Source organism: Pongo pygmaeus, chromosome 5, assembly GCF_028885625.2.
Source record: "Pongo pygmaeus isolate AG05252 chromosome 5, NHGRI_mPonPyg2-v2.0_pri, whole genome shotgun sequence".
Classification (NCBI taxonomy): domain Eukaryota; kingdom Metazoa; phylum Chordata; class Mammalia; order Primates; family Hominidae; genus Pongo; species Pongo pygmaeus.
The window spans coordinates 135377611-135403449 of record NC_072378.2 but is presented as its reverse complement, the minus strand read 5'-3'; the positions used below and the strand labels follow the sequence as shown (position 1 = coordinate 135403449).

Sequence of the window (25839 nt, the reverse complement as noted above, 5' to 3'; positions counted from 1 at the left end):
GAGGCCTTGACGGGCAGGAAGGATCCCGGGATATTCTGGAATTTTTATTCTGGATATAAAGGTACTTTGGGAAACTTTTGAAAGTCTGGATATGTTCATTATCTTGATGGGGTTGATGGCTTCACTGGTGTATACCTATGTCAAAATGTATCAAAATTACACATTATGTGCAGTTTATTGTCAATGATATCTCAGTAAAGTTGTTAAAATTTTTTTCAGTAATGTGGTTATGCTTCTTTCATTCATAATTTTTTTCACAAATCAATATAAAATGATTTGTATTGTTATTTATGACATTTAACAATTCCATAGCAAGAGAAATGTCATTTTATTTCTCTTCTTTTACTCATTAATTCATTCAGCAAACATTTAAAGTGCCAGACATTAGGGTGCCGGAGAAACAAAGATAAAGCTTTGAAATTAGTAGGGGTAGAGAACTGGCATTTATTGAGTACCCACTCTGCAACACCTACTGTTTTTACATATATCATTTACTTTTCACAAAACAGAAGACATACATTTTCATATATTCGATTTTACAGATGAAGAAATTAAATCCAAAGTGGTTAACAGCAACAAAACTGGGACTGAAATCCAGGTTCGTGGTAATCCGAAGTCATAGTACTTTCCAGCAAAACACAATACCAGAGTCTTTTATTTTTTTTTTGAGTCAGAGTTTTGCCCTTGTTGCCCAGGCTGGAATGCAGTGGCATGATCTCAGCTCACTGCAACTTCTGCCTCCTGGGTTCAAGCGATTCTCCTGCCTCAGCCTCCCAAGTAGCTGGGATTACAGTCACCCACCAACAAGCACAGCTATTTTTTTTTTAATTTTTAGTAGAAGATGGGGGTTTCACCATGGTGGCCAGGCTGGTCTGGAACTCTTGACCTCAGGTGATCCACCCGCCTCAGCGTCCCAAAGTGCTGGGATTACAGGCGTGAACCACGCTGCCCTGCCCACACCTACAGAGTCCTGAGGGGAGTGGAACAATCCTAACTTTTTCTGAAGAAGTCAGTGAAGGCTTTGCCATTGAGGCTCTATTGTTTGAGATGCAGTAGATGCTGTGCAATATTTAGAGTTTTAAAGGAGTGCGTTATTGACGACCTAAGGGCAAATTATATATTATCTGACAGAAGTAACGTTTTCTTATTCATTGTTCCTGTAGTACTTTGCTTATGTGGTCTATAACTCATTCACTTCATACCTCAGTGAGTTGTTAAGCTTGTAATTGACAATTACAGTGGAGTGGAAGCTGCCATTTGTATTTTAATAACACAATTTTTTTGGGGGGGTGCAGAGTCTCACTCTGCCTCCAGGCTGGAGTGCAGTGGCACAATCTTAGCTCACTGCAACCTCTGCCTCCCAGGTTCAAGCGATTCTCCTGCCTCAGCCTCTCGAGTAGCTAGGACTATAGGCATGTGCCACCACGCCCAGCTAATTTTTGTATTTTTAGTAGACAGGGAGTTTCACCATATTGGCCAGAATGGTCTTGATCGCTTGACCTCATGATCCGCATGCTTTCAGCCTCCCAAAGTGTTGGGATCACAGGAGTGAGCCACCGCGCCCGGCCAATAACACAATATTTTTAAGCACCTACTATGATCTGTGATAAATCCTCTTATATGGATAAATTATTTACAGCTCGCGAGTTAGTGTCTCTATCTCCTTTTTACAAAGAAACAGGCTGCAAAATAAAAATTACCTAAGGGTGTAAAGTAATAAAAACACTTAAGCCATGTAACATTAGCAACTATCTCTATTTTTCTGTAAAATTTTATCTTGGAGCTACATTAAACAACTATTTTTGTAGTCAAACACATTCAAATGCATGAATAAATTACGTTCCAAGCCGTTTACAAATATAAACTAAATTTGGATTACTCTTATTTCTTTCTGTTGTGCATAGCAAAAAGCTGAGTAAGCTTTTAATTATCTCTAGAATTCGACATTTGCCTTTGATGTGAAGTATAATCATTTCAAAAACACAAGCTAAAACTGAAGTGGTTTGTTCAGTATAATGAGGTTGGTTTCTTATATAGCATTATTAACTTTATGTTCTAAGAAATGAAGACATTTAATAGCAGGTTATAGATTCATGCATCAACAACATTCAGCATTACCACCTAAGGTCAGTGCTATGTCTAAAAAGCTATATTTAATACTCGCAATGTTACACACAATTATGTGTTCAGTGAATGTTCAGTGAATCCTTCTTTATGATGCTGATAAATATCGTCTATATAGCTAAAATCGTTTACATAGCTAAGGGCAAATCGCTGTTTACTAGGGATAGTAATGCCGAACGGAGTGAATACATGAAGTAGTAAATTATATGAAAGCAGGGTGACCTATTATAGCCAGGGTCTCAATTTAATAATATATACCCGTTTAAAAATAGCCTTATTTCCTTCTCTAAAGCTTGGACTCTTTTTTTTTTTTTTTTGAGACAAGGTCTCACTTTGTGAGTGAGATAAGGTCTCACTTTGTCACCCAGGCTGGAATGGAGAGGCCCGATCTCAGCTCACTGCAGCCTCGACTGCCCGGCCTCAGGGGATCCTCCCACCTCAGCCTCTTCAGTAGCTGGGACTACAGGTCTGCACCACGGGGCCGACTAGTGTTTGTATTTTTTGTAGAGACGGAGCCTCGCTATGTTGCTCAGCCTGGTCTTGAACACCTGAGTTCAAGCGATCCGCCCTCCTCGGCTTCCCAAAGTGCTGGGATTACAGGCAGGAGCCACCGCACCGGCCTGGGCTAAATCTGATTCCAAGTTTACACAAGTTTGTTGAATGCCCACTGTGTGCCTTATGAAAGATCAAAGTTTGATAAAACAACGTCCCTGCTCTTACTGAGCACATAGCTTTCTCAGATTATCAGAAACCAAATTTGGAAAATAATCCAGAACGCTGGCGTAGGTAGCTCAAGGTTCCCCGCTTGCAACATTTAGTCCAAACCAGTCAATTCTAGGCGGCGGGATTTTCCCAACCCCCTCCGTCGCCCAACCTTTGGGTGGGGCCACTCCCAAATGCTCCCTCCCCTCGTCCCGCCATGCGCAGCGGTGCGCATGCGCCCTCAGGGAGGCTGACAGTGACCCTGCGGCATTGCCGTCGCGCGGTGCACAGATAAGACGTCGCGCTTGCGCAGGCGCTCGGCGCAGAGGCCTGCGGGAAGCTAAGATGGCGCATAGGGGTTCTCCAGGCTGCAGTTGGCGCCTTATCTGTATCTAAGCGGAGTGGTTTTGGAAGGAGTTAAGGGGCTGTGGCAAACGCCCTCTCCGCCGTCATGGCCCGGCATCGGAATGTTCGAGGCTATAACTACGATGAAGGTAGGTGGCAGGGTCATGCCGGGACGTTCTTTTCCCGGTTACAGCTGGGATCCTAGCCCGTTGGCATCCACTTCAATCTGTGAGTTTCTCGTCATTGTTGCCCTGTTGTGATTGGGAGAGCCCCAGTTGGGGAATATAACAGGCCTTCTAGTGCCGCCAAATGCCGTCGTTTTTAAGTCTTGATTTCTGCCCTCTGGGGTTGATTTTATTTGGGGAGGGGGAGGTGCTGCATAGCGTCATATGGGTAGGACATTGGTGAGGTTGAGATCCGGTGATATTTAGGTACGTAAGCATTATCACCTCTTCCATTGTTTCCTCCCATGTCGGGCATTAACGTACCTGCTTCTAGCTCCTCTCCCAGATCCCCTTTGAGAAATGTCCATGAAACGTTGCTTATTTGTAAAACACAGATTGACTTAATACTTACATTCAACCGACCTGTACTTGTGTTAGATTTATATGGTAAACCTTTTGTGTATGTCCATACATACCTAGTGCAGAACCAGTTTGCGCTAATTTATTTTTCAACGAATTTCAAAGTGGAAACTTAGGAGACAATAGAAAAGACACATGTTAAAAAGGCCCAAAGAATGAGTCGATCAGATGGATCGTGAAGTTTATACTTAGTTCTTGGCTGGTAATGCTTGATATAAATGTATTTTGAAATGTAAATAAACGGCAGTAGTAGAGGAAAGAGTGTATGGGAAAGGACTTTTTGATATTAAAAAATGAAATAAAAGAAAAATATCTGTATGAATGTTCTGTAGGAGTTAACAGAATTATTTTTAGGAGGAGCACATCCCTCTTCATGCAGTAGATAACTATAGGCATCACCAAGCATCACATAAACTAAAAATATAAACAAAAATGAACTAATGCAGGAGAAGAATAAAGAACTATGCTTTGCGAAGTACAGAACATGTAGTGCTTAATATGTTTGTGATTGTCATTGGCACCCCAGTAGATTATTATAGAACATCAGTATGCTTTAGCTAGAATGAGGGCAGCTAACACCCTGTTCTCCATTTGGAACCTGTGACCTCAGTCCGTCTAGAACATGTGAATTTTCTGGTGGTTACTTTAGAATGGAGGCCCTTTTAAATAAATATTGCAGTGGATGGTATTGCATGTGGACCATTGTCACCTAAGAAATGACTTTAGACTGAGAGATATTTTTGCAAATATAAAATACATGAATAGGCCTATTTATTATTCATTCATTTCTTTAATAGTTGTTTATCATTTCCTCAACCACCATTAAGTTAGTGCTTAGAGTACTGTTCTAAGCTTTGAGGACTGACAGTAAGATATTTGAGGGTGGTCTAAAAGGAGAAGATTATACGAGTTACAGATTATTAGAGTATGAAAAATGCTACAAAAGGTACTGAGAAAACGCTATAGGAGGGATACACAGATGAGAACACTTAATTCAGAATGGATTGGGGGGAATTTAAGCAAGATTTCTATATGAAGGAATGCTTCATGGAGGAGAGGTGGTTGGCCTCAGGGAGCACCTTGGCTTCTTGAGGTCAGGTTGTCATGTTGTCATGTTTCTTTGGAACAATTGGTGACATCATAACCAAGCTGTTCCTGTAACATTAAGGAGGTTCATCCGCTTTTCTTGTTTATAAAAGTTGTACTCATCAAGGTCCAGTTTCTTTCTCTTCTTCCCAGTTAGGCTTTCTCTTGAATTCTCAGAATAATAATTTAAAAATTCTCTTAAGAAATATAACCTCATTAGAGAGAGTTTGTGTTCTAAAACCTACTGGTTCCGCTACTTAACTCCCACTTTGTTTTTCTCTGTAATTTATGTAATACTTTACATGACAGCCTCAGTCACTGATTTAAAAGTCTCAGGAAGGCAAAGTCCATACTTTAGCTGGCACAATGTTCTTTACATGTAGTAAATATTTCATAATTTTGTTGATTGAGGAAACAAACTATGAAGATTTCAGGAAAGAATTCTCTTCATCTTTTTATGTTGTGGCACTTTAGGGTCAACTTCAGCATTGACAGACTGACCTAGTAAAAAAGAGTCTTTTTTTTTTTTTTTTTTTTTTTTTTTTTAGGAGACAGGATCACACTTTGTTGGTTGGCCAAGCTGGAGTGCGAGTGCAGTGGCATGATCATAGCTCTCTGTAACCTCCAACTCCTGGGCTCAAGCAATCCTCCTGCCCCAGCCTCCTGAGTAGCTAGGTCTACAGGCATGTGCCCCCATGCCCGGTTAATTTTTTATTTTAGTAGAGACAGCATCTGGCTATGTTGCCCAGGCTGGACTCAAACTCCTGGGCCCAAGTGAGATCCTCCCTCCTCGGCTTCCCAAAGTGCTGGAATTACAGGTGTGAGCCACAATGCCTGGCCTATTGTTGTCTTCAATATCTAAAAATACTTTGTGAATGGCCCCTCATTTATTTGCAAATAAATTTTTATTAACTTGGGATTATGATCTAATAATTTATTTAATCATGTACGTTTTTGCCCAATAGTAGCATTTATCTAATTTTTCTTTGCTGTAAGCATTTGGTCTCAGCCTTTGAGCATGCTGTTCCTGCTGCATGAATACCCTCAGAAACTAGCTAACTCTATCCTTTGGAATTGGTTTGGGTATTATATTAATGGGGATCTTTCCCTAGCTACCCCACTCCCATTTCTAGTTTGTCATTCATGTGTGTGTTCCCAAATTGCTTTGTGTTTCTCACGTCAGGCACTTGTCACATGGTTTTGTAATTGCCCATTATCTTGTGTGTATTCCTTGTCAGATTTTAGGTGCGGTGATAACTGGAAATGTGTTCACTGTTATACCACAGTTGTCTCAGCTACTCCCTGGCATGGTGTTAGTGTTTGTCAAATGAAATTTATGTAAATATATTTATGTTCTTTGTGGGTTTTTAGTTGTAATTAATTTGATTCATTAATTTATAATGAAACAAATATTAATCTAGTGCCCCATATGTGCCAGGTAGTTGGCTAAACCAAGTCTTGCCCTGAAGAAGCTGATAGTCTCATGTAGTGAACAGGCGTAGTGCTCTGTAAATTGGGTAAGTGTGCTGGAGGGTAACAGTAGCAGAGGGGCTTACTGCTTTACCCAGAGTGGTCAGGGAAGACTTGTGCAAAGAGGAGACATTTGAGCTGGAACCTTAACTAGCAGAAAGAAATGACCTAGGAAAATCTAGGCAAAGAGCATATCCCAGGAAGCAGAAAAAAAGGGCAGTTAGCCATCAGCGGGTGGGCATAGGGAGTTTAGGGTAAGTTGGTTTGTATAGATGTTACCTAGCTCTCCATAAAGAAATACTACTTTCATGATCTATTGTATACCCCCATGTTCTGTGGAAGAGAAGTGCTTTGGTTATAGAGGAGGGCACATGGTAAAAAAAAAAATGGTTTATTTCAGATTTTTGTCAACACTGGAGAGACTAAGTATTTTTTTTCTTTTTTTCTTTTTTTTTTGAGACGGAATCTTGCTCTGTCGCCCAGGCTGAGTACAGTGGCGCGGTCTTGGCTCACTGCAACCTCGCTTCCTGGGTTCAAGTGATTCTCCTGCCTCAGCCTCCAGTGTAGCTGGGATTACAGGTGCGCGCCACCACGTCTAGCTAATTTTTGTATTTTTAGTAGAGACAGGGTTTCACCATATTGGTCAGGCTGGTCTCAAACTCCTGACCTCATGATGCACCTACCTTGGCCTCCCAAAGTGCTGGGATTACAGGCATGAGCCACCGTGCCTGGCCTCAAGTATATTTTTTATAGGATTATTATATTTGATCCTATGAGGTGAAAACTTGGGACCTGGGTAAACCCAATTAATTTAACAACTGAAGAACTGTGTATAAATACAGAGTTATAAATACAGAGTTAGTAAATAACCTATTTTATGGGTGAAATTCTTAGAGTTTTTTTGAAAATAGACATTCTAGGTTCCTTAAATTTTGATAAACAGTTTACTTTGGAGAGGATTCAGATGCTTCCTCACTAGTAACTAAGAATATAAAAAGAACTTGTAAATGAATTTATCTCTTTTGTCTTTATTTTAGATTTTGAAGATGATGATCTCTACGGCCAGTCTGTAGAGGATGATTATTGTATTTCGCCATCAACAGGTGAATTTTTAAAAATAATTTGATTCCTTGGATTTGGTGTTTAAAAACGTAAATGTTAGTCATTCAAAGACTGGAGTGTTCTGTGAGACTGTAATATATAACATTTAAAAAGTTAATTATATGTTAATTTTTAAAGGCATATAAAATAATTTCTTTTCCTGTGAGTAGAATTTAAACTTGTGATTCTATTATTTAGTTTTAAATAATGTGAAAAAGACTGTGGCATTTTTTCAACATACTTTGCATCATGCAGTTAATCTAAATATACTAAAATGGTAAGTTAGTCAATAATGAAATTCTGAAGCCTCTGGAGGCAGACAGCCATTATATCCTCAAGGATCTTTTGAGTATTAGAAACATGGAGGTGTTATGCCTAGACTTTCCTTTATACAGTACTTTAGTTTATCTGTTGTTAAACAGTTTGGTAAATAAACCAATACATGTAGTTCAGACTTATTTTGGAGCCACAGAGGAATTTGGCATTCATATTTCTGTATGATTCCACATCAGAGCTGCATCTTCTAGATTATCAGCCCAAAGATTTCTTCTCTGCCACCATATAAGGAAAACATTCATATATTCTTCCCAGCAAAGGCTGAGTCATTAATCCTGATCCTCCTGTCACTTATTTCCCTAACACTACATTTGTCTCCAAATTTCAGCCTACTATCTACACAGGTTAAAATGCCCTGCTAAATTTTAGTATGGTATAGGCCGGGTACGATGGCTTACACCTGTAATCCCAGCACTCTGGGAGGCCGAGGCAGGTGGATCACCTGAGGTCAGGAGTTTGAGACCAGCCTGGCCAACATGGTGAAACCCCATCTCTACTAAAAATACAAAAAGTAGCCAGGCATGGTGGCGAGTGCCTATAATCCCAGCTACTCAGGAGGCTGAGGCAGGAGAATCGCTTGAACCTGGGAGGCAGAGGTTGCAGTGAGCTGAGATCGCACCATTGTACTCCAGCCTGGGCAACAAAAGCTAACTCCATCTCAAAAAATGGAAAAAAAATTTAATATGGTATAAAAAGAGCGTATAATAGTATATTTACCTATGGTTGGGTATAGCGTAAATATAATTTATAAAACATTTTTCACAAGTTTAAAGGTTTGATATAATTAACATTTCTTTCAGAGCCTTCTGCCATGGTCTGAATGTTTGTGTTTCCCCCAGATTCACATGTTGAAATTCTAAGCCCCAAGGTGACGGTATTAGGAGGTGGGGCCCTTGGGAGGGGAGGTGATTAGGCCATGAGGGTAGAGCCCTCATGAATGGGATTAGTGCCCTGATAAAAGAGGTCCCAAGGAGAACTCTTCCCCTTCTGTCATGTTAGGACATAGCAAGTAGGTGCTGTCTGTGAGCCAGAAAGCGGGTGTTCACCACACACAGACTGCCTTGATCTTGGACTTCCTAGCCTCTGAATTGTCAGAAATTTCTGTTTATAAGCTACCTAGTTTATAGCATTTTGTTATAGCAGCCTGAATGGACTAATACATCCTCCTTGTCTTAATTACCCTCTTGTCTGCTGGGCTGTCTTATAAACTGTACCTGCTTTCATCCTATTTTTAGCCTCTGTAGACCAAATATGCCCCTTCTGACTTTTATAATTTCTTTTTCTTTATAAAAGCATAGATATGCTAGAAGTTGTCTTTATCATATCTACTCTGTCATCCTTTTCCTGTTAACTGGTTATTCTGAAATGCATCTAGCTCTTTATTTACAGGCCTGCTCTTCTGGTCAAGTACTTTTCTCATTTAGCTTAATCGTGGCTTTTCCTCTCATCTTTTAATGTTTCACTGTTATCAGTCCATATTCTGTTAGGAGATAAAAATTGCACTAGTTATTTTATCAGAGAACATTTAACATAAAAAGTTGTTGACCAGGTATTATAGAACAAATAATGCAAAAAGTGCAACCAGGATATCAAGAAGGTAGTAAATTCAGGAAGCACTTTACTGTCCCTAGTTCTTAGGGGAACAAAAGGCAAGGTTGAAACCACCTTTTAGAAGCTGGTGGAGGCTCCTTGGAGCTGTGACTTAGACCTTGAGGAGAGGGTTCTTTGCTGCTTTGCCTCTGAAGTTCACAAGAGGGACTGTGGGGCCAGGACTCAGACCTCTGGGCAGGGACGTACTGCATGGCTGATGCTGGTGCCTCAGAAGGTCCCTGAATCTTAGAGCTGGGATTCAGCCTTTTAAAGAGGGGATTCCAACCTACTGGCTGGTTGTGTTGTCTGGGGAGTGAAGAGGCAAATTGAAGCTGGTTCTGGGAGTTTTGGAAAAACTGAAAACGGATATTAATTGCAGTTACTGGAAGAAACTGCTTCTGGAAGGTGAAGTGAGTATTGCTGGAACAAGAAGCAAAAGGGAAGGAGCATGTGCCTGCCTTCTCTGGCTTTCCAGTGTCCTTTTAATATCTCCTTATTGGATGATCCTAAAAGGGAGCCGGGTATCAAAGAAGAAATGTGCTTTGCAGTGACTTCAATCCAGCATCACAAAGCTGAGTAAAGGATGGTAGGTTAGAAGCTGAGAGATGGCTTAATAAGCAGCATTCCTTTATAGCTCCTTATTCAGGGATTCAAAAGGGAAGACATTTTATAGTGACTTAGGAATAAAACAATTTCACATTTTTCTAGGAACCTCCTAGGCATTTGCCCTTTGGGGCTCCTATAATTCAGCATCACAGTTGACTAGGTAACTTAAATATTAGAGGTGACAAAGTGATGTCTGGTAGTGCTGTCCTCATCACTCACATTCTAAGCACATTAGAGAGCATGGCATATTCATAGAACTGAGAAGATGATACGGTTATATTAGATTTGAGTTAAAAAAATCTCTAATACATAGATAATGGATTAAAGGTGGTATATGGGTGGATGTAAGTAGACTCGTTAGGAGACTGTTATATGTATTTATCTAGAGGAGATGAGGCTATTTTAGGACAGTGTTCTCAAAGTGAGCCATCAGCATAACTTGAGAGTTTGTTAGAAATGCAATGTTGGGGACTCCACCCAAGAGTCAGAAACTGGGAGTGAGGCATAGCAGATGTTTTAACAAGCCCACTGGGGTATGCTTGTGGTATGCATTGAGAACCATTTGTTTAGGGCAAGAGTGGTAGCATTGGATTTGGAAATACATTCAAGAGAAAATTTACAGGAGTTGAGGTCTACAGGACTTGGAAGTTGGTTGAATATGGCTTTGTATAAGCGTGGAGTCTTTCAGAGGGGGGATTACTGAAAGACACCTTAATATTGCAGGTTAACACAGTCATTTATCTAGGCTTCACTGGATAAATGTTATCTTGAATAATAAGGTAATAGTACAAAGTCAGACCTTCAAAGGGTGTTTCTCTGAGATTTGCATTTATGGCCTAGCTTTCTTGAGGACAGAGTCAGAGTTTATCCATGTGTCTCTCATAGCTTTTGATGTGGCTCTTACCTGTGGTTTGTATTCAGGACAGTCTGACTCTGAGAGTTACTTTTCGAACACACCAAGAAGCCAACTGATCTTATCAAAGCAGGAGATAGTTAAATGTTTTTGGTTTCTTCTGTGACAAACTGATTTTTAACAAAAGCATACGACTTTGGATTTTTAAATTTTTCAAAACATTTTAAAAATAGCAGTAACATCAGATAAGAAACTTACTTTCCTCTATAGTGGTATATTTTCCAGGTAATTTTCAATAAAAAATGAATGGTTTTAGAAGAATATTTTCTATCCTTAAGCAGCTAATGTCATTGAAAAGCTGATTGTATTCATGGTGTAATGAAGTCTGATAATTGAAAGACTTTATCGATTAATCGGAATTTCTCTCTAAAATTCATCAGCACGTGTATATTTTTTTGAATTCTATTAAGCCCAATTTTCCTGGTCTCACTATGCTGCCCAGGCTTGTCTCAAATTCCTGAGCTCCAGTGATCCTCCTGCGTCGGCCTCCCAAAATGCCAGGATTATAGGTGTGAGCCACCATGCCCAGCCTAGGATGGTGATTTTTAAATGTTAACTTTTCTTTCTTTTAGAAAGATTGATACTGAGTATTGAACCTATGTCAAAGAGTGGGGGGTAGCAAAAGGAGTTTGTATATAAAACTTTATTTGAATGGTGATGTATTTTGTTTCAGCTAATATGATTAGAAGTAATCTTTATTTGTTCCATTCTAATTTCACACCTTTATTGTATATTCTTTTTTTTTGTAAGAAAAACGCTATTCTAATACATTTATAAATTAGTTTGGTATAAGGAAGCTTGTTTAAAGTCTTGTTCAAATAACTTGCTACAACAGTATTGTGGGTAAAGAAAATAACGCTGACTGAAGGAGTCTGGGAAGGCTTCTAGAAGGAGGTGGGATTGAAGCTAGTAAATTTGGGAGTAAGAATGGCATCCCAGCTAGAGGAAACAGCGTTGCTTAAGCAATGGCCTTTAAGTGAGGCTTGTTTCATCAGACTACCAGGATTAATGCAAGTGGCAGGAGGAAAGAGGGCTAGGAAAGAAAATAGGAATGAAATTGTGAAAGACAGTTTCTAATTTTGTGTTTTTAGTGTCAACTTATTGGAGTTTTTTGAGTAAGGGAGCTAGTATTTTGTGCAGATAACTGATCATGGTCCACAAAGTGGCGTATAGGTGGGCCAGAATAAAGGGGAGACTTGTAGGTCACCAGTGTTTCTTAATCTTACCTTGTGATATGAATCTGCTGGGAATAATTTTTTTTTTTTTTGAGACGGAGTCTCATTCTGTAGCCTAGGCTGGAGTGCAGTGGCACGATCTCGGCTCACCTCAACCTCCACTTGGCTCCCAGGTTCAAGCAGTTCTCACGCCTCAGCCTCTCAAGCAGCTGGGATTGCAGGCACCCGCCACCACGCCTAGTTAATTTTGTATTTTTAGTAGAGATGGGGTTTTGCCATGTTGGCCAGGCTGGTCTTGAACTCCTGACCTCAGGTGATCTACCTGCCTGGGCCTCCCAAAGTGCTGGGATTACAGGCATGAGCCACTGTGCCTGGCCGGAATAATTCTTAAGAATACAAATTTCCTGCTTCATTCCAGCACCACTGAATCATAATCTCCAGGGGAAGAAGCCTAGAAATCTGTATTTTTAATGAATGCCTCATGTGATTTTTATTTTAAGATGTTTAGGAAACCATTGTAGGAAGTTTCAGGTGTTACGTTTTGAATTCTTTGCACTTTTATGTTTGTCAAAATGCCTTAAATTTTAAAAATTATAGGTGTCCGTTTTTTCAGAAAGCACTTCCATCAAAGTTTGTGATTTAAAATTTTAGAGAATAGCATTTTGTATTTACCATTTTCTCATCATTACTTTCTGTCACTCCTTTGTTTGTTGTGTTTGTTGCTTTTGGGGCTCTCAGTACAACTTCAGAGGTTTGGACCGCTCCCCGCCTCACCCACCCACCCTTTGAAAGTAATGGAAAGACCTGCGGTTACTTTTGCACCGACCCAATACTTCTCCTGGGGGAGTTTTCTTACTCTTCCCCCCACCCACCCTTTGCAAATCCAACCATTACTACTTCCAAAATAGTGGCCACAGTATAGGTTTTTGAGTTGGAGTTATGTGTTGGGTGTGTGTGGTGGTATAGGACCACCCCCGACCCCACTGCAGAAAAAATAGCTCCTGGCAGGCAGAGGAGAAGCCTGTACATTGAAAACTTCCTCTTCCCTGTCAGTATTTCCTGACTGAAACTTGTTGAGGGAAACATCTGATTTCATGCCTCACTTAATTTTTTAATTTGTGTTAGGTTTCTCCCTCCTAGTTCATGGGTAGGAGGAGAAGTTGGGGGAAGGATGTTTGTTACTTTTAGACAAAACTGAATACAGTTTATTAAAGCCGGGAAAGCACCAGGGACCAAAGGGCCTCATTTATACCACATTTTATTAAATCTAAAATGCCATGAATTGTAAGGTGTATCATTATTTTAAGGACCACTTTAAAACAAAAGGCTATCAGTCTTAAGTATTATGTAATGCTAAGATGTCATTTGATTGAAAGACACATCTCTAATTCTGAGATTGTAATGTGAAAAAAGTTGTCCTCTTAGAGAATTTATGAAATAGGTTGTCTCTTCTGCTATTTAGCCATGCTGACCTTATACCAGTGTTGTTATCTACTTGCACAAGAGGGGGAAAATAGGGATGTATATATCCCTACACATACATACATACACAACATAACTTGCATTCTTAAAAAACTTTGTGGTCTTCAGAATTATATACTAAAATTAACAACTTATGGGAAAACATAAGATCAGGACAAACCACTCCACCTATAGAGTGCAAACAGAAATAATTATCTTAATAAAAATGCTTGCACATTTGAAAAGATACATTAATTTCCTAATAAGTACTCCAGTAAATATAGGATTTTATACTTTTAAAAAAGGTGAACGCTTGATAGGAGGTGTAAGAAAGGGTTGAAACTAAAGGATAATATTGTAAAGGCACAATGCTCAGAGACCTTGGAGAGCCAAGCAGTAAGGGCTCTCCAAACAGGGCACATGTCCAAACTGAGCCAAGGGGAAGAATGTGGAGCTATGTGGCATTACAATACAATTATCTTACAGCATAATATTTCTCTGTGGTTGGTGTTATCGGACTTTATATGTGTTGTTATTATGCAGTGATGCAAAACTTTGAAGTTTTGGGAGAAAAATTTCATAAACTAAAGCATCCTCAATGTTACACTTTCATAGCCCATTGACATGAGCTAATTTGTTTTAAGGAAACATGCATTATAGTAGAACGGATTGAATTCTCTCAACTGCTCTTTATTAATATTTCTCTTATTCTTTTCTCCTTGTTCAGGATCTCTTCCACCTCTTCAATTTTCCCTATATTCCTACCTCCTTTATTATAATGCTTCAGTCTTCATTGGTTACTTCTGTGCTTCCACAGTGCTTGTTGTCTAGTATTACTCATTTGGCTTTTAAAATAAGTCATTACGTTTTTGTTCTTTGCCCTCCCTTCTAATTTGTAAGGCCATTGACTTTTACAATGAATAGAGAGTGGTTATGTTTTAACCTTCTGAGTATAGGTGTTACACGTACACTGCAGCTTTATGTTCTATGCGTTATCTATACCTTTCGATGTCTTTTTCTCTACCCCCCAATGTGATTGTATATCTATAAATTTTGAATGTAGCTTCCCTTTAATAAATAATATCTTCCTGATAATCTATACACAAGTCAATGAACTTAACATGTTTTGTGCTCTTATAGAAAGCTAGATAATACCTCTAATAATACCTTGCCTTTTGAATATTGTATCTATATTTCTGTCCTTCTTAACATATTCTTTAATTTTGTTCCTTTACAATTGAACACAGTGTCCAGGATTCAGTTCAGTGGCCATCCAGTAGAGCTGGAAGCATTAGTACCATGGATATGCCTGTGATTTTCTCCTTTGCTCACTTGTATTTCATTTATGATACTCAGGCATGTATTGGCATTTAGATAATCTGTCTTTCCTTTCCCTAATGAGAGATATATGAATACCCAGTTATATATTGAGTGATGATGTTTGGCAGTATTGCAGAGTAGCACAGATGTCTGAAAGTTAAAGTTAGGTATATGACACTAGTTTACAGTGTCAGTGTATGATCGAAAGTGTGTGATTGAAAGCATGAGTTGTTTAAAGATTAGAGTCTGTATTTTCCGTGAACTCTTAGATTCAGGCAAAATTAACACTTCTTGTGTTTTCTTTTCTGTTTTTTTTTTTTTTTTTTTTTTTAAGACGGAGTTTTGTTCTTGTCACCCAGGCTGGAGTGCAATGGCGTGATCTCGGCTCACTGCAACCTCTGCCTCCTGGGTTCAAACGGTTCCCCTGCCTCAGCTTCCTGAGTAGCTGGGATTGCAGGTGCCCGCTGCCACACCCAGCTAATTTTTATATTTTTAGTAGAGATGGGGTTTCACTGTATTTGCCAGGCTGGTCTCGAACTCCTGACCTCAGGTGATCTACCCGCCTTGGCCTCCCAAAGTGCTGGGATTACAGGGGTGAGCCACCGTGCTTGGCCACCTTGTGTTTTCTTAATTATGTAAATTAGAAGTTTGATACTTGGTTTGAAATATTTGTATCGAAGAGAAAATTTCAGGGAACACAGAATAGTATACAAAGAAGAGATACTAGGAAAGGTAGATTTTGGAAACCAGGGAGAAAGTAGGCTGAGTGGAATGGTTTCAGAGACTGGGGGAAAGAAGGAAGAAGATTATAAGAGAATAATAAGTTGTAAGCACCTTTGAGTAGGATTTTAGGTATATGTTTTGGTATGATATTGTTTTTGTTTTCATCCCTTATGAAATATAGGTAACTATAGGTGATTGATTAGAATTTTTAATTTTTACTTTAACTTTTGTAAAAAGTTAATAGGAAATGGCTATACCATAGCATTCTTTGATCATTTTATATTCTAGCTGCTCAGTTTATTTATTCACGGCGTGACAAACCTTCTGTTGAGCCTGTGGAAGAATATGATTATGAAGATCTGAAAGAATCTTCCAATTCTGTTTCGAACCATCAGTTCAGTGGATTTGATCAAGGTATAGCAAAAAGTAGTGTATCTGTTATCTGAAAGTGATTAATAACCAAATACACCAGAATTTATCAGTTCTATTGTGTTTATAACAGTGACTATGAACAATAATGATGTAAACATATCTTTCATATTCAAGGACAGTTTATGTTTTATTAAGTATGTTTTGTGAGGAGTGTATTTAACTGTATGAAAAATTGTATGGCTATTGTTTAGTAACTGGAATTTTAATTGAACTATCCCATTTAAAACTTTTTCCATGGGAGAGAAACTCCAGTGATTCGTTAAGAAGAACTTTTTCATACGATTTAATTGTTTCATAAGCTGTATGTGGAGCTTATGATTAGAATACATAAACTCCTTTACTTACAAAGATGTTAAGTTCAAGAGGTTTGAAAAAAAAACCAGTTGAAGTCTAAAGTGACACTGTATAAGTGTCCTCAGGATTTACATCTGTGTGAATTAAGTTTCAAGATTTACATCTGTGTGAATTAAGTTTCAAGATTTACATCTGTGTGAATTGTTTCACGATAGAACTTGGTAATGACATCGGTTCTGAGTTTTTGCATATTTTCAACTCTTTTAAACATTTTAATGAAGATATTTATATTTTAGCTTTCTTCTTTTATAAATAAATTCCAGACATGACATGGCTTCAAACATCATTCAAGCCATAGATTTGATAGCAGAATTGAAATGACCAGGTATAACAATAATGCCATTTGTTGATAGCACAAAGATTTGATCTTTCTCTGGAGTGTGGCTTTGTTCTATAATTTTTTTTTTTGAGACAGAGTTTCACTTTGTCATCCAGGCTGGAGTGCAGTGGCGCAGTCTTGGCTCACTGCAGCCTCTGTCTCCCAGTTTAAAGGGATTCTCCTGCCTCAGCCTCCCGAGTAGCTGGGATTATGGGTGCCTGCTGCCACAGATGGGTAATTTTTGTATTTTTAGTAGAGATGGGGTTTCACCATGTTGGCCAGGCTGGTCTCGGACTCCTGACCTCAAGTGATCCACCCGCCTCAGCCTCCCAAAGGGCTGGGATTACAGATATGAGCCACCGTGCCTGGCATAATTGTTTTTATGTTGAAAATTTGTAATAATTGTAAAACAAGAAATTTATGAATCTGGGAGTTGATCTTTGAATTAATCAATAAAATACATACCGGCTGCTAACCAACTCAAGAAAAATGGAGAGAAAGCATGAATATACAAAAGTAGAAAGCAGAAAGGGAAACAATAGATAAAGGAGAAATAAAGGGGATTTACCAACTCTGAAAATACATTGGAAAATCTGGATAAAAGTCTAGCTGTAGTATGAACTCACTTTTTAATTGTATTTTTAAAGAGTATTATTGTTAAGATTGTAAGGAGAGAGAATAGGAATAGGATGGAAGTTCTGTCCTGCTATGCCTCAGTGAACAATGATTAAGGAGTTAGGAAATTCAGAGTTATTTTTGAGAAGGAAAGCTAATCATTCCAGCCTGACTTATATGTAAGTGATGACAGTAATAATGATCATAGCTGATTTTTGCTAATGCTCTCTAGGTACTTTCTACGTACCGTACTGTTCAGGTGTTAGCATCTTTAATCTTGACAACAACCTTATGAAGTAGGACAGTTGCCCTCATTTTACAAGAGAGGAAAATGAGACACTGAGAAGTAACTTGCTTGAGGTGGTACCTGCTAGTAAGTGGCATTAGGATATGAACCAAACTAGCCTAACTCTGTAACCTCTACTTTTAACCCCCTCACTATACTGCCTCTTTGGGTGGGTACAGAAAATAGTTTTTATAATTAGAAGAGGCCCGATGGGCGTGGTGGCTCACGCCTGTAATCCCAGCACTTTGGGAGGCCGAGGAGGGCGGATCACCTGAGGTCAGGAGTTTGAGACCAGCTTGACCAACATGGAGAAACCCCGTTTCTACTAAAAATACAAAATTAGCGGGGAGTGGTGGCACATGCCTGTAATCCCAGCTATTCGGGAGGCTGAGGCAGGAGAATCGCTTGAACCTGGGAGGTGGAGGGTGCTGTGAGCTGAGATCGCGCCATTGCACTCCAGCCTGGGCAATAAGAGTGAAACTGTCTCAAAAAAAAAAAAAAAAAAAAAAGAGGAGGCCCTGATGCTAGCTAGCTATACTAAGTATTTTGTTACAGTTTCAATAATTGATGTATTTATCAAAGAGATAATATTATCCCATAGCGTATTAGCCTTTAACAGTTAATCTTAGATTGAAGCAAAGCAGAATTGCCCAAATATTTCAGGAATGTATTATTAATAATTAATGGGCCAATGAAAGAAGTATCAAATACTTTTTTTTTAAAGAAAGGGTATTGCCAGTAGATTACTTGTTCAGCATATGAGCATGTACAATTAAATATAAATTGCATTCTGTGAAATGGTTTTGTGGATTAGGGAGTTTGAAAACCTCTATTCTATTTTGATTATTGCTAGTTAGTAGTGCCATGATTTTCAATCTTATCTTTATTAAGTTAGAATTTGCTTGATATATCTAGCTCATAGACTTATTATGAGGATTACAAAAGAAATATACATAAAAGTATTGTGAAAATTGTCAAGTGGTATACAAAAATATAAAGGAATATATCATTCATTTTTATTCATTGGCCCCTAGTTACCTGGTACTAGAGATACAAAGGGTTCTAGGGATACAAAGCCTCTCTGCTCTTACGGATTTTACATCGTTAATAAGTATTATTAATAATTACTTTTAATACTAATGTCATCAGAAAATTAAAATTCATAAACAGATAATTCCAGACTTAAATTTTTTTCTTTTAAAAGTGAATGCCGGCTGGGCGTGGTGGCTCACGCTTGTAATCCCAGCACTTTGGCAGGCCGAGGCATTTGGAAACCTGAGGTCAGGAGTTTGAGGCCAGCCTGGCCAACATGGTGAAACCCATCTCTACTAAAAATAGAAAAATCAGCTGGGCATGGTGGCGGGCGTCCATAATCCCAGCTACTCAGGAGGCTGAGGTGGGAGAATTGCTTGAATCTGGGAGACGGAGGTTGCAGTGAGCTGAGATCACGCCACTGCATTCCAGCCTGGGCAACAGAGTGAGACTGTCTCAAAACAACAACAACAACAACAAAAAAGAATGCCTAGCCTCCCCTTAATCTCCTGGACTTTCTTATTTTTATGGCATTTTTATATTATGTTATCTTGCTGTTTTTTTAGAGTCATTAAGGATTATTTTAGTTAGCTGGGAGGAACTGAAGTTAGCCAAAAAGGAAACTTAAGGTAGCAGCTTGAGAAATATAAGAAATATACTTCGTGAGTAACTGGGTTCACTAACAAATTAGAAATAGTTCCACACTCATCCCTTCCTTTCTGTACATGCAAAAAATGATCAATGCAGATACCATCATCACTGGTGACTGAAAATAGATATTAGTGTATACTGTGCAATGTACACTTTTTTGAAACATTAGTCACTATTATTCAGGAGACATTTTATTATAGTGATTTTTAAATTAACGAAATCGTTCCTCTGATAAGGGAAGATAGGTATATTGTAGATAAAAATACGATCATTAGAAATAATTTTTGCGAAAGAGAAAGGAGAGTTGAATATTCTAGTACAGCTGTAAATTTTAAAATCAGTTTTGAAGATTAAAAGTTCTTTCATTGTACCATTTAGTATGGCTTTTGACCATTGTTGTCTTTTCTAGCTCGTCTTTATTCATGCCTTGATCACATGAGAGAGATACTTGGAGATGCTGTGCCAGATGAAATATTAATTGAAGCAGTTCTGAAGAACAAGTTTGATGTGCAGAAGGCTTTGTCAGGGGTTCTGGAACAAGATAGAGTGCAGAGTTTGAAGGACAAGAATGAGGGAACAGTATCTACAGGAAAGATAGCAAAAGGTATGCCTTTACTTGTTCTTTTTCACTTGTTTTACATGGTTAATGCCTAAAGAGAGGCTTTCATTTGCTTGAGCTTTTAAGAAAATATTTAATTTGCTTGAGCTATTAAGAAAATCTTGCATGTTATTGTTAACTTTTGATTTTCAGTTGATCTAGTTGTGAATTTTTAGGATGAGTACTATGTTTCTTCTGTTGTAGCCTGTTTTTGTGGTTATTTTAATGCTTGATTTTGTTTGTTTGTTTGTTTGTTTTTTGAGACAGAGTCTCACTCTGTCACCCAGGCTGGAGTGCAGTGGCATGATCTTGCTCACAGCAGCTACCACCTCCTGGGTTCAAGTGATTGTCCTTCCTCAGCCTCCCAAGTAACTGGGATTACAGGTGCGTGCCACTATGCCTGGCTTTTTTTTTTCTTTGTATTTTTAGTAGAGATAGTGTTTCACCATGTTGGTCAGGCTGTTCTCAAACTCCTGGCCTCAAGTGATCCGCCCGCCTTGGCCTCCCAAAGTTCTTGGATTGCAGGCGTGAGCCACTGCACCCGGCCTCACTACTTGATTTTATAACAACATAGTGGAAATAAAATTCGATAAGACAAGACATCTTTTTCTTCTTGTTAGAAGCTTATAGAACTTTTTAATTGTTTTTTTTTAACTCTAATGAGATAGGAAAAGGAAATTAACAGCCAGCTAATTAATGTTAAAAAAATCCCTTTATGCTTTTATTATGTATAATTTTGTTTTATTTAAAAATAATTAGGTATAAGTATCGTAATTATACTACTTTGCATTTTATAGCCAGAGATTTAATTTTAAATTTGTAAAATTTGGGGTTAAATTTGGAATTCAATGGACATAAGAGGGAACTGAGGTGGTAGCATTATATTAATTGGCATGCTATCTCTCAGTATGAGTATGGCAATTTGTTTACTGTGTCAGTGTTTATTGTAACCTCTGGGCTAAATTTTTTCTACAACAAAGCTGTGTACAGCCTGTTACCATGAAATAAGAGTGTGTTTTCCAGGGATGCTGGGCACATAGATGGGCACTTTTAACTGGCTGTGATGGGAATGAATCTGTAATATGTCATCTTGTATTGATAGTGTATCCCAGATTGTGGTAGAAATTACCGGGGGTCGTTTGCTTATTTGTTTCTAATACATTAAAATACAGAATAAAATGAACCTAGTTTTTTTTGTTTTTTTAAAGAAGTTTTTGAATTTGAGACAGTCCTGACTATAATTTAATTATGGTTAAGACCTCACATTTTTAAATTCGTGAAAATTAGAACATTGACTGACTCACATTGTATGTATCAGTGAACAGAGTATAAAGGTTACTTTAAATTGGTAAAGGAAGGTAATACTCCCTTATTGTTTTTTAGAGTATTCATGTTAAGTAATGATCAAGTATCACTTTATTCATGTCATAATCAAAAGAAGCATTTAGTAATTAAATGCCTCATTTCATGTTTCCTTTTGGTTGCTGTGACTGTCTTCTGCGTATATCAACCTATTCATCTGAAAATTAATGGCTCTTGTAAGGTAAGGAGTCTTATTTTCTTCTTCTGAAGTTTCAGCTGATAATGTTCAAAGTTCTTATCCTCAGTCAGCAAATCATTTGGATTATAGTAGCAAACCCTTTGATTTTGCTAGCTCAGTAGGAAAATATGGATTATCTCATAATTCTTCAGTTCCAAGTCACTGTTTACTCCATAGAAAAAAGAAACTTGACACACGTAAAAGTGGAAAGAAACTAGAATCATGTAAGTTAACAAAAGAACTTTCACTGGCTGACCTAATTCATGATATGTCAAGAGATTCCTGTGAAAGTCAGCCATCAGTGAGATTATCATCTACAGACAGTCTGGAACGTCTGCTTTCAAAGAACCTAGATGCCAATTTGTTGAGACCTCATGCATCTGAATGCATTTCCAAAGATGATTCTGCATTCAAAGAAATACCAGATTTAAAGACCATAATCATAAAGAGCACAACACCGAATAATTCTTTATATATTCAAAATAATTCACTGTCTGATTTTCAAAACATTCCAGTACAGGACAGTTTAGGAAGTTCAAATAATCCTTTGTACTTAACTAGCTCGTTGGAAAATATGACTGTTGATAATTTAAATGCTAGTAAAGAAACTGAAGTTGGAAGTGTTTCTTTAGTTGAACAAAGTGCCAAGAATCACACTTTTAAAAATGATAATTTGCAGTTTTCTCAGTGTGAAAGTCCATCCCTAACTGAACTGTTTCAGGAACACAAAGAAAACAATATAAGCCAGTGCTTTACTTTATCTGACCTTTGTAACCAGTCATCTGTCAGTTTCACAGATCTAAGTTTGGGATCCTTTCCCCTGTCACAATTAGCAAATCGCTGTCAGTCTCCACCCGGAATATCAGAATTAACAGGATCTCTGTCATCATTGGCATTTCATAAAGCTTCTCCCACAAGAGACCTTGAGAATTTGTCACTTTCTGAATTGATTGCAGAAACAATTGATGTAGACAACTCTCAGATTAAGAAAGAGTCCTTTGAGGTCAGTTTATCTGAAGTGAGGTCTCCTGGAATAGATTCAAATATTGATCTTAGTGTCCTTATAAAAAACCCAGATTTTGTTCCAAAGCCTATAGTAGACCAATCCATTGCTCCATCATCACGAACTAAAGTTCTAAGTTCAAAGCTAGGGAAGAATTCCAATTTTGCTAAGGATAATAAGAAAAACAATAAAGGCTCTCTGACTAGGAAACCACCTTTTTCTCTCTCTTGGACCAAGGCCCTTGCTGCTAGACCTTCAGCTTTTGCCTCAACACTGTGTCTTCGTTACCCACTGAAAAGCTGCAAGCGACGCACCCTTGACCTCTATAAGACTTTTCTTTATAGTAGACAAGTTCAAGATGTAAAGGACAAAGAAATAAGTCCACTTGTAGCGATAACACCATTTGACTTCAAATCAGCATCACCTGATGACATTGTAAAAGCTAATCAAAAAAAAGCATTTACTAGAGAATAGTAACAAAAGGAAAACTTGATTGCTGTTGTAGAGCTTTTTATTTTTAATTAAAGTCTTCAGAGGATCACTTTATATTATGGGATTCAAATTCTGATTTTTATGAAAATTGTCGTAGGTCAGTTGATTAGTTGATACGTATTTTTGCACTGAATTTTTTTTTTTAACTATGTCTTCTTTCAGTGATAACTGGCTTTATTTAAGTTGGTAACCTATACTGAGTATATGTTTACAAAGTGGATATGGAAACTTGATGTTGTGAAATCAGACCTCAGATATTTTTGTTTGAAGCATTCAACTTTCTATGTTTTTTGTAATGAAATATTTTTTTCTATGAAATATTTTTGTGCTTTGTTCTTAAACGAAAATGCCAGCACTTGAGATTATTATAGTTTAGTGTGAAGATTATTCTTATGTGGCACAGCATAGCTGAGACGTTATATTTTAAAATATAATTCCTAGTTTCATTATTTTTCTGTAGATAATTACTAAAATTTTTCTATTAGAAAATCTTAAAATTCCTGACTTTTGAGAGTACTGTGGAGATTGTTGAAATACATTTTTGATAATAATAAAATGAAAATCTTTTAAGGGACCATGTAAATATGGAAGTTGGATTAATATGTGAATTATTTTTATACATTTTTAAAAACCATTTGTCCTAAGTATACACTTTAAAATAAATATATAAAAAGTGTTTTCAAGTATGGCTGCATGTTCTTTGAATGGAGAATTTTACCAGATCTCTTTAGCTTGTTCTTCTTCTTCTTCTTTTTTTTTTTTTTGAGACAGAGTCTCGCTCTGTTGCCCAGGCAACAGTGCAGTGGTGCGATCTCGGCTCACTGCAAGCTCCGCCTCCCAGGTTTGACGCCATTCTCCTGCCTCGGCCCCCCGAGTAGTTGGGACTACTGGCGCCCACCACCACACCCGGCTAATTTTTAATTTTTTTTAGTAGAGATGGGGTTTCACCGTGTTGGCCGGGATGGTCTCGATCTCCTGACCTCATGATCCTCCCGCCTTGGCCTCCCAAAGTGCTGAGATTACAGGCGTGAGCCATGCACCCGGCCTGTTCTTATTATTTTTTTTAAGACGGAATCTCTCTCTGTCGCCAGGCTGGAGTGCAGTGACGCTCACTGCAGCCTCCACCTCCCAGATTCAAGTGATTCTCCTGACTCAGCCTCCTGAGTAGCTGGGACTACAGGTGTGTGTCACCACGCCCAGCTAGTTTTTGTATTTTTAGTGGAGATGGGGTTTCACCATGTTGGCCAGGATAGTCTTGATCTCTTGACCTTGTGATCCACCGCCTAGGCCTCCCAAAGTGCAGGGATTATAGGCATGAGCCACCACGCCCGGCCTAACTTGTTCTTTACAATAAGTAATGGAATGTGGAATTTTCCTTTTTGGTACTGACAGTTGTGTGCCCCACAGTGACAAAGTTTCAGCAATGGAGGATCAATAAAAGCTTTTCTAATCAGAATAATTATGTAATTCATCCCTTAAAGCAGTGGTTCTCAACTAGCAATCAGAATCACTGGAGGAATTACTTCAGAACACAGATACTGTGGCTTCACTCCATATATGCTGAAGCAGTCTCTGTGGAATGGCACTTGGGAATGTGTATTTTCAAAACTATTCCCCAAAATGTGTATTTCTGTTCGAGAACCATTGCCTTAAAGGGAGAAATCAGTAGAATGAGTTATCAATGCCAAGAATAACATCTGACCAACTTGAATGAATAATTTCTAGAAATCAGGAATACCAAGGAAAAATGCTACTTAGGAATTAATGGCCTTTTGCATAAAATGATGGAGATATTAGTATTCCTTGGAAAAAATAATACAGTAGTATCTAAAATGTTATTTTATTAGTTTTTTTGAGACGGAGTCTCACTCTGTTCCCCAGGCTGGAGTGCAGTGGCATGATCTCGGCTCACCGCAACCTCCGCCTCTTGGGTTCAAGCGATTCTCCTGTCTCAGCCCCCCGAGTAGCTAGGATTACAGGTGCGTGTCACCACACCTGGCTAATTTTTTTATTTTTGGTAGAGATGGGGTTTCACCACGTTGGCCAGGCTGGTCTCGAACTCCTGACCTCAGGTGATTCACCCATCTCAGCCTCCTGAAGTGCTGGGATTACAAGCGTGAGCCACCACGCCTGGCCAAATATTTTTTTAAATGAAAATAAAAAGGCTGGTCTTTTCCCAGTAAATATTTTTTCTCTGGCAGCTACTTTACTGTGCATTTGATAATTTTTTGTATTACTTTTGTTTCTGTTTATTTTCAGAATGACATTCTAAAATTTTAATCTCTGTGTGATGTTTTTATATTCAGTATTTTGATGGGAAAAGTTAAGATGGCATTATGTCTTTTTTTTAAAACCAAACACTTCTTGATTTCTTGTGGTGTCTTCAGGTTTTTGTTTTTAGTTGAATGTATCAGTGCACCATAATACTAATGCTTAGGAGATCATTTAAATCACAAGCTATATTTTGTGAGTGATTTTAAAATTTGAATTATCCCAGTGGTTGAGATTGTTTTTCTAGTCTTGAACCTTGATCAAACATTTTAATAACTTTGAATTAGTATATGACTGAACTAGAGGTATATATTAGCAGTCTCCAACTTAGGAGTGAATTAATTGAATTATAAGAGTTTGTAACTGATGATAATTACTGATAGGTTAAGTGCTGCACAAGTGGTCCCCATTGCACGTGAATCCCCAAATACTTATGTAATCTACACTGTAGTTGAATAGCAGCACTATTGTGTTACCTTCTTTTATAACAAAGTAATTTTCAAGTTGAAATGCAATACTTTTAAAGCCATATAGTAGACCTTCTAGGGTGAACTAGGTCTCCATTTGTTGGCTGATTAGGGTTGTAACTACTAGGTATGAGATTCTTTTGGTGGGGAAAAAAATGAGATATTATAGGGTGGTAAGAGAAGGCAACAATATCTTAAATAGGTTTCCAGGCTTCCTATTTTCCTTGGCTTGGCTGCTGGTCT

General features: G+C 38.2%; 1 protein-coding gene across 6 annotated transcripts in view; it reads left to right on the top strand.

Annotated features, from left to right (window-relative positions):
* Positions 1 to 3047: 3047 nt before the first annotated feature.
* HBS1L (HBS1 like translational GTPase) overlaps positions 3048 to 25839 on the top strand; it is a 92860-nt gene continuing 70068 nt past the window's right edge. Inside the window, exons 1-5 of one of the 6 annotated variants that reach the window (XM_054490911.2) lie at positions 3072 to 3320; positions 7349 to 7414; positions 15825 to 15950; positions 19635 to 19829; positions 21372 to 23541. In XM_054490911.2, coding sequence (XP_054346886.2) covers positions 3278 to 3320; positions 7349 to 7414; positions 15825 to 15950; positions 19635 to 19829; positions 21372 to 22840 — 1899 coding nt within the window. In that variant the 5' untranslated portion in view covers positions 3072 to 3277 and the 3' untranslated portion in view covers positions 22841 to 23541. Of the gene's footprint in view, positions 3321 to 7348; positions 7415 to 15824; positions 15951 to 19634; positions 19830 to 20090; positions 20208 to 21371; positions 23542 to 25839 lie in introns of those variants that run through there. The other 5 variants (XM_054490907.2, XM_054490908.2, XM_063666620.1 and 2 more) reach the window with 5 other exon arrangements.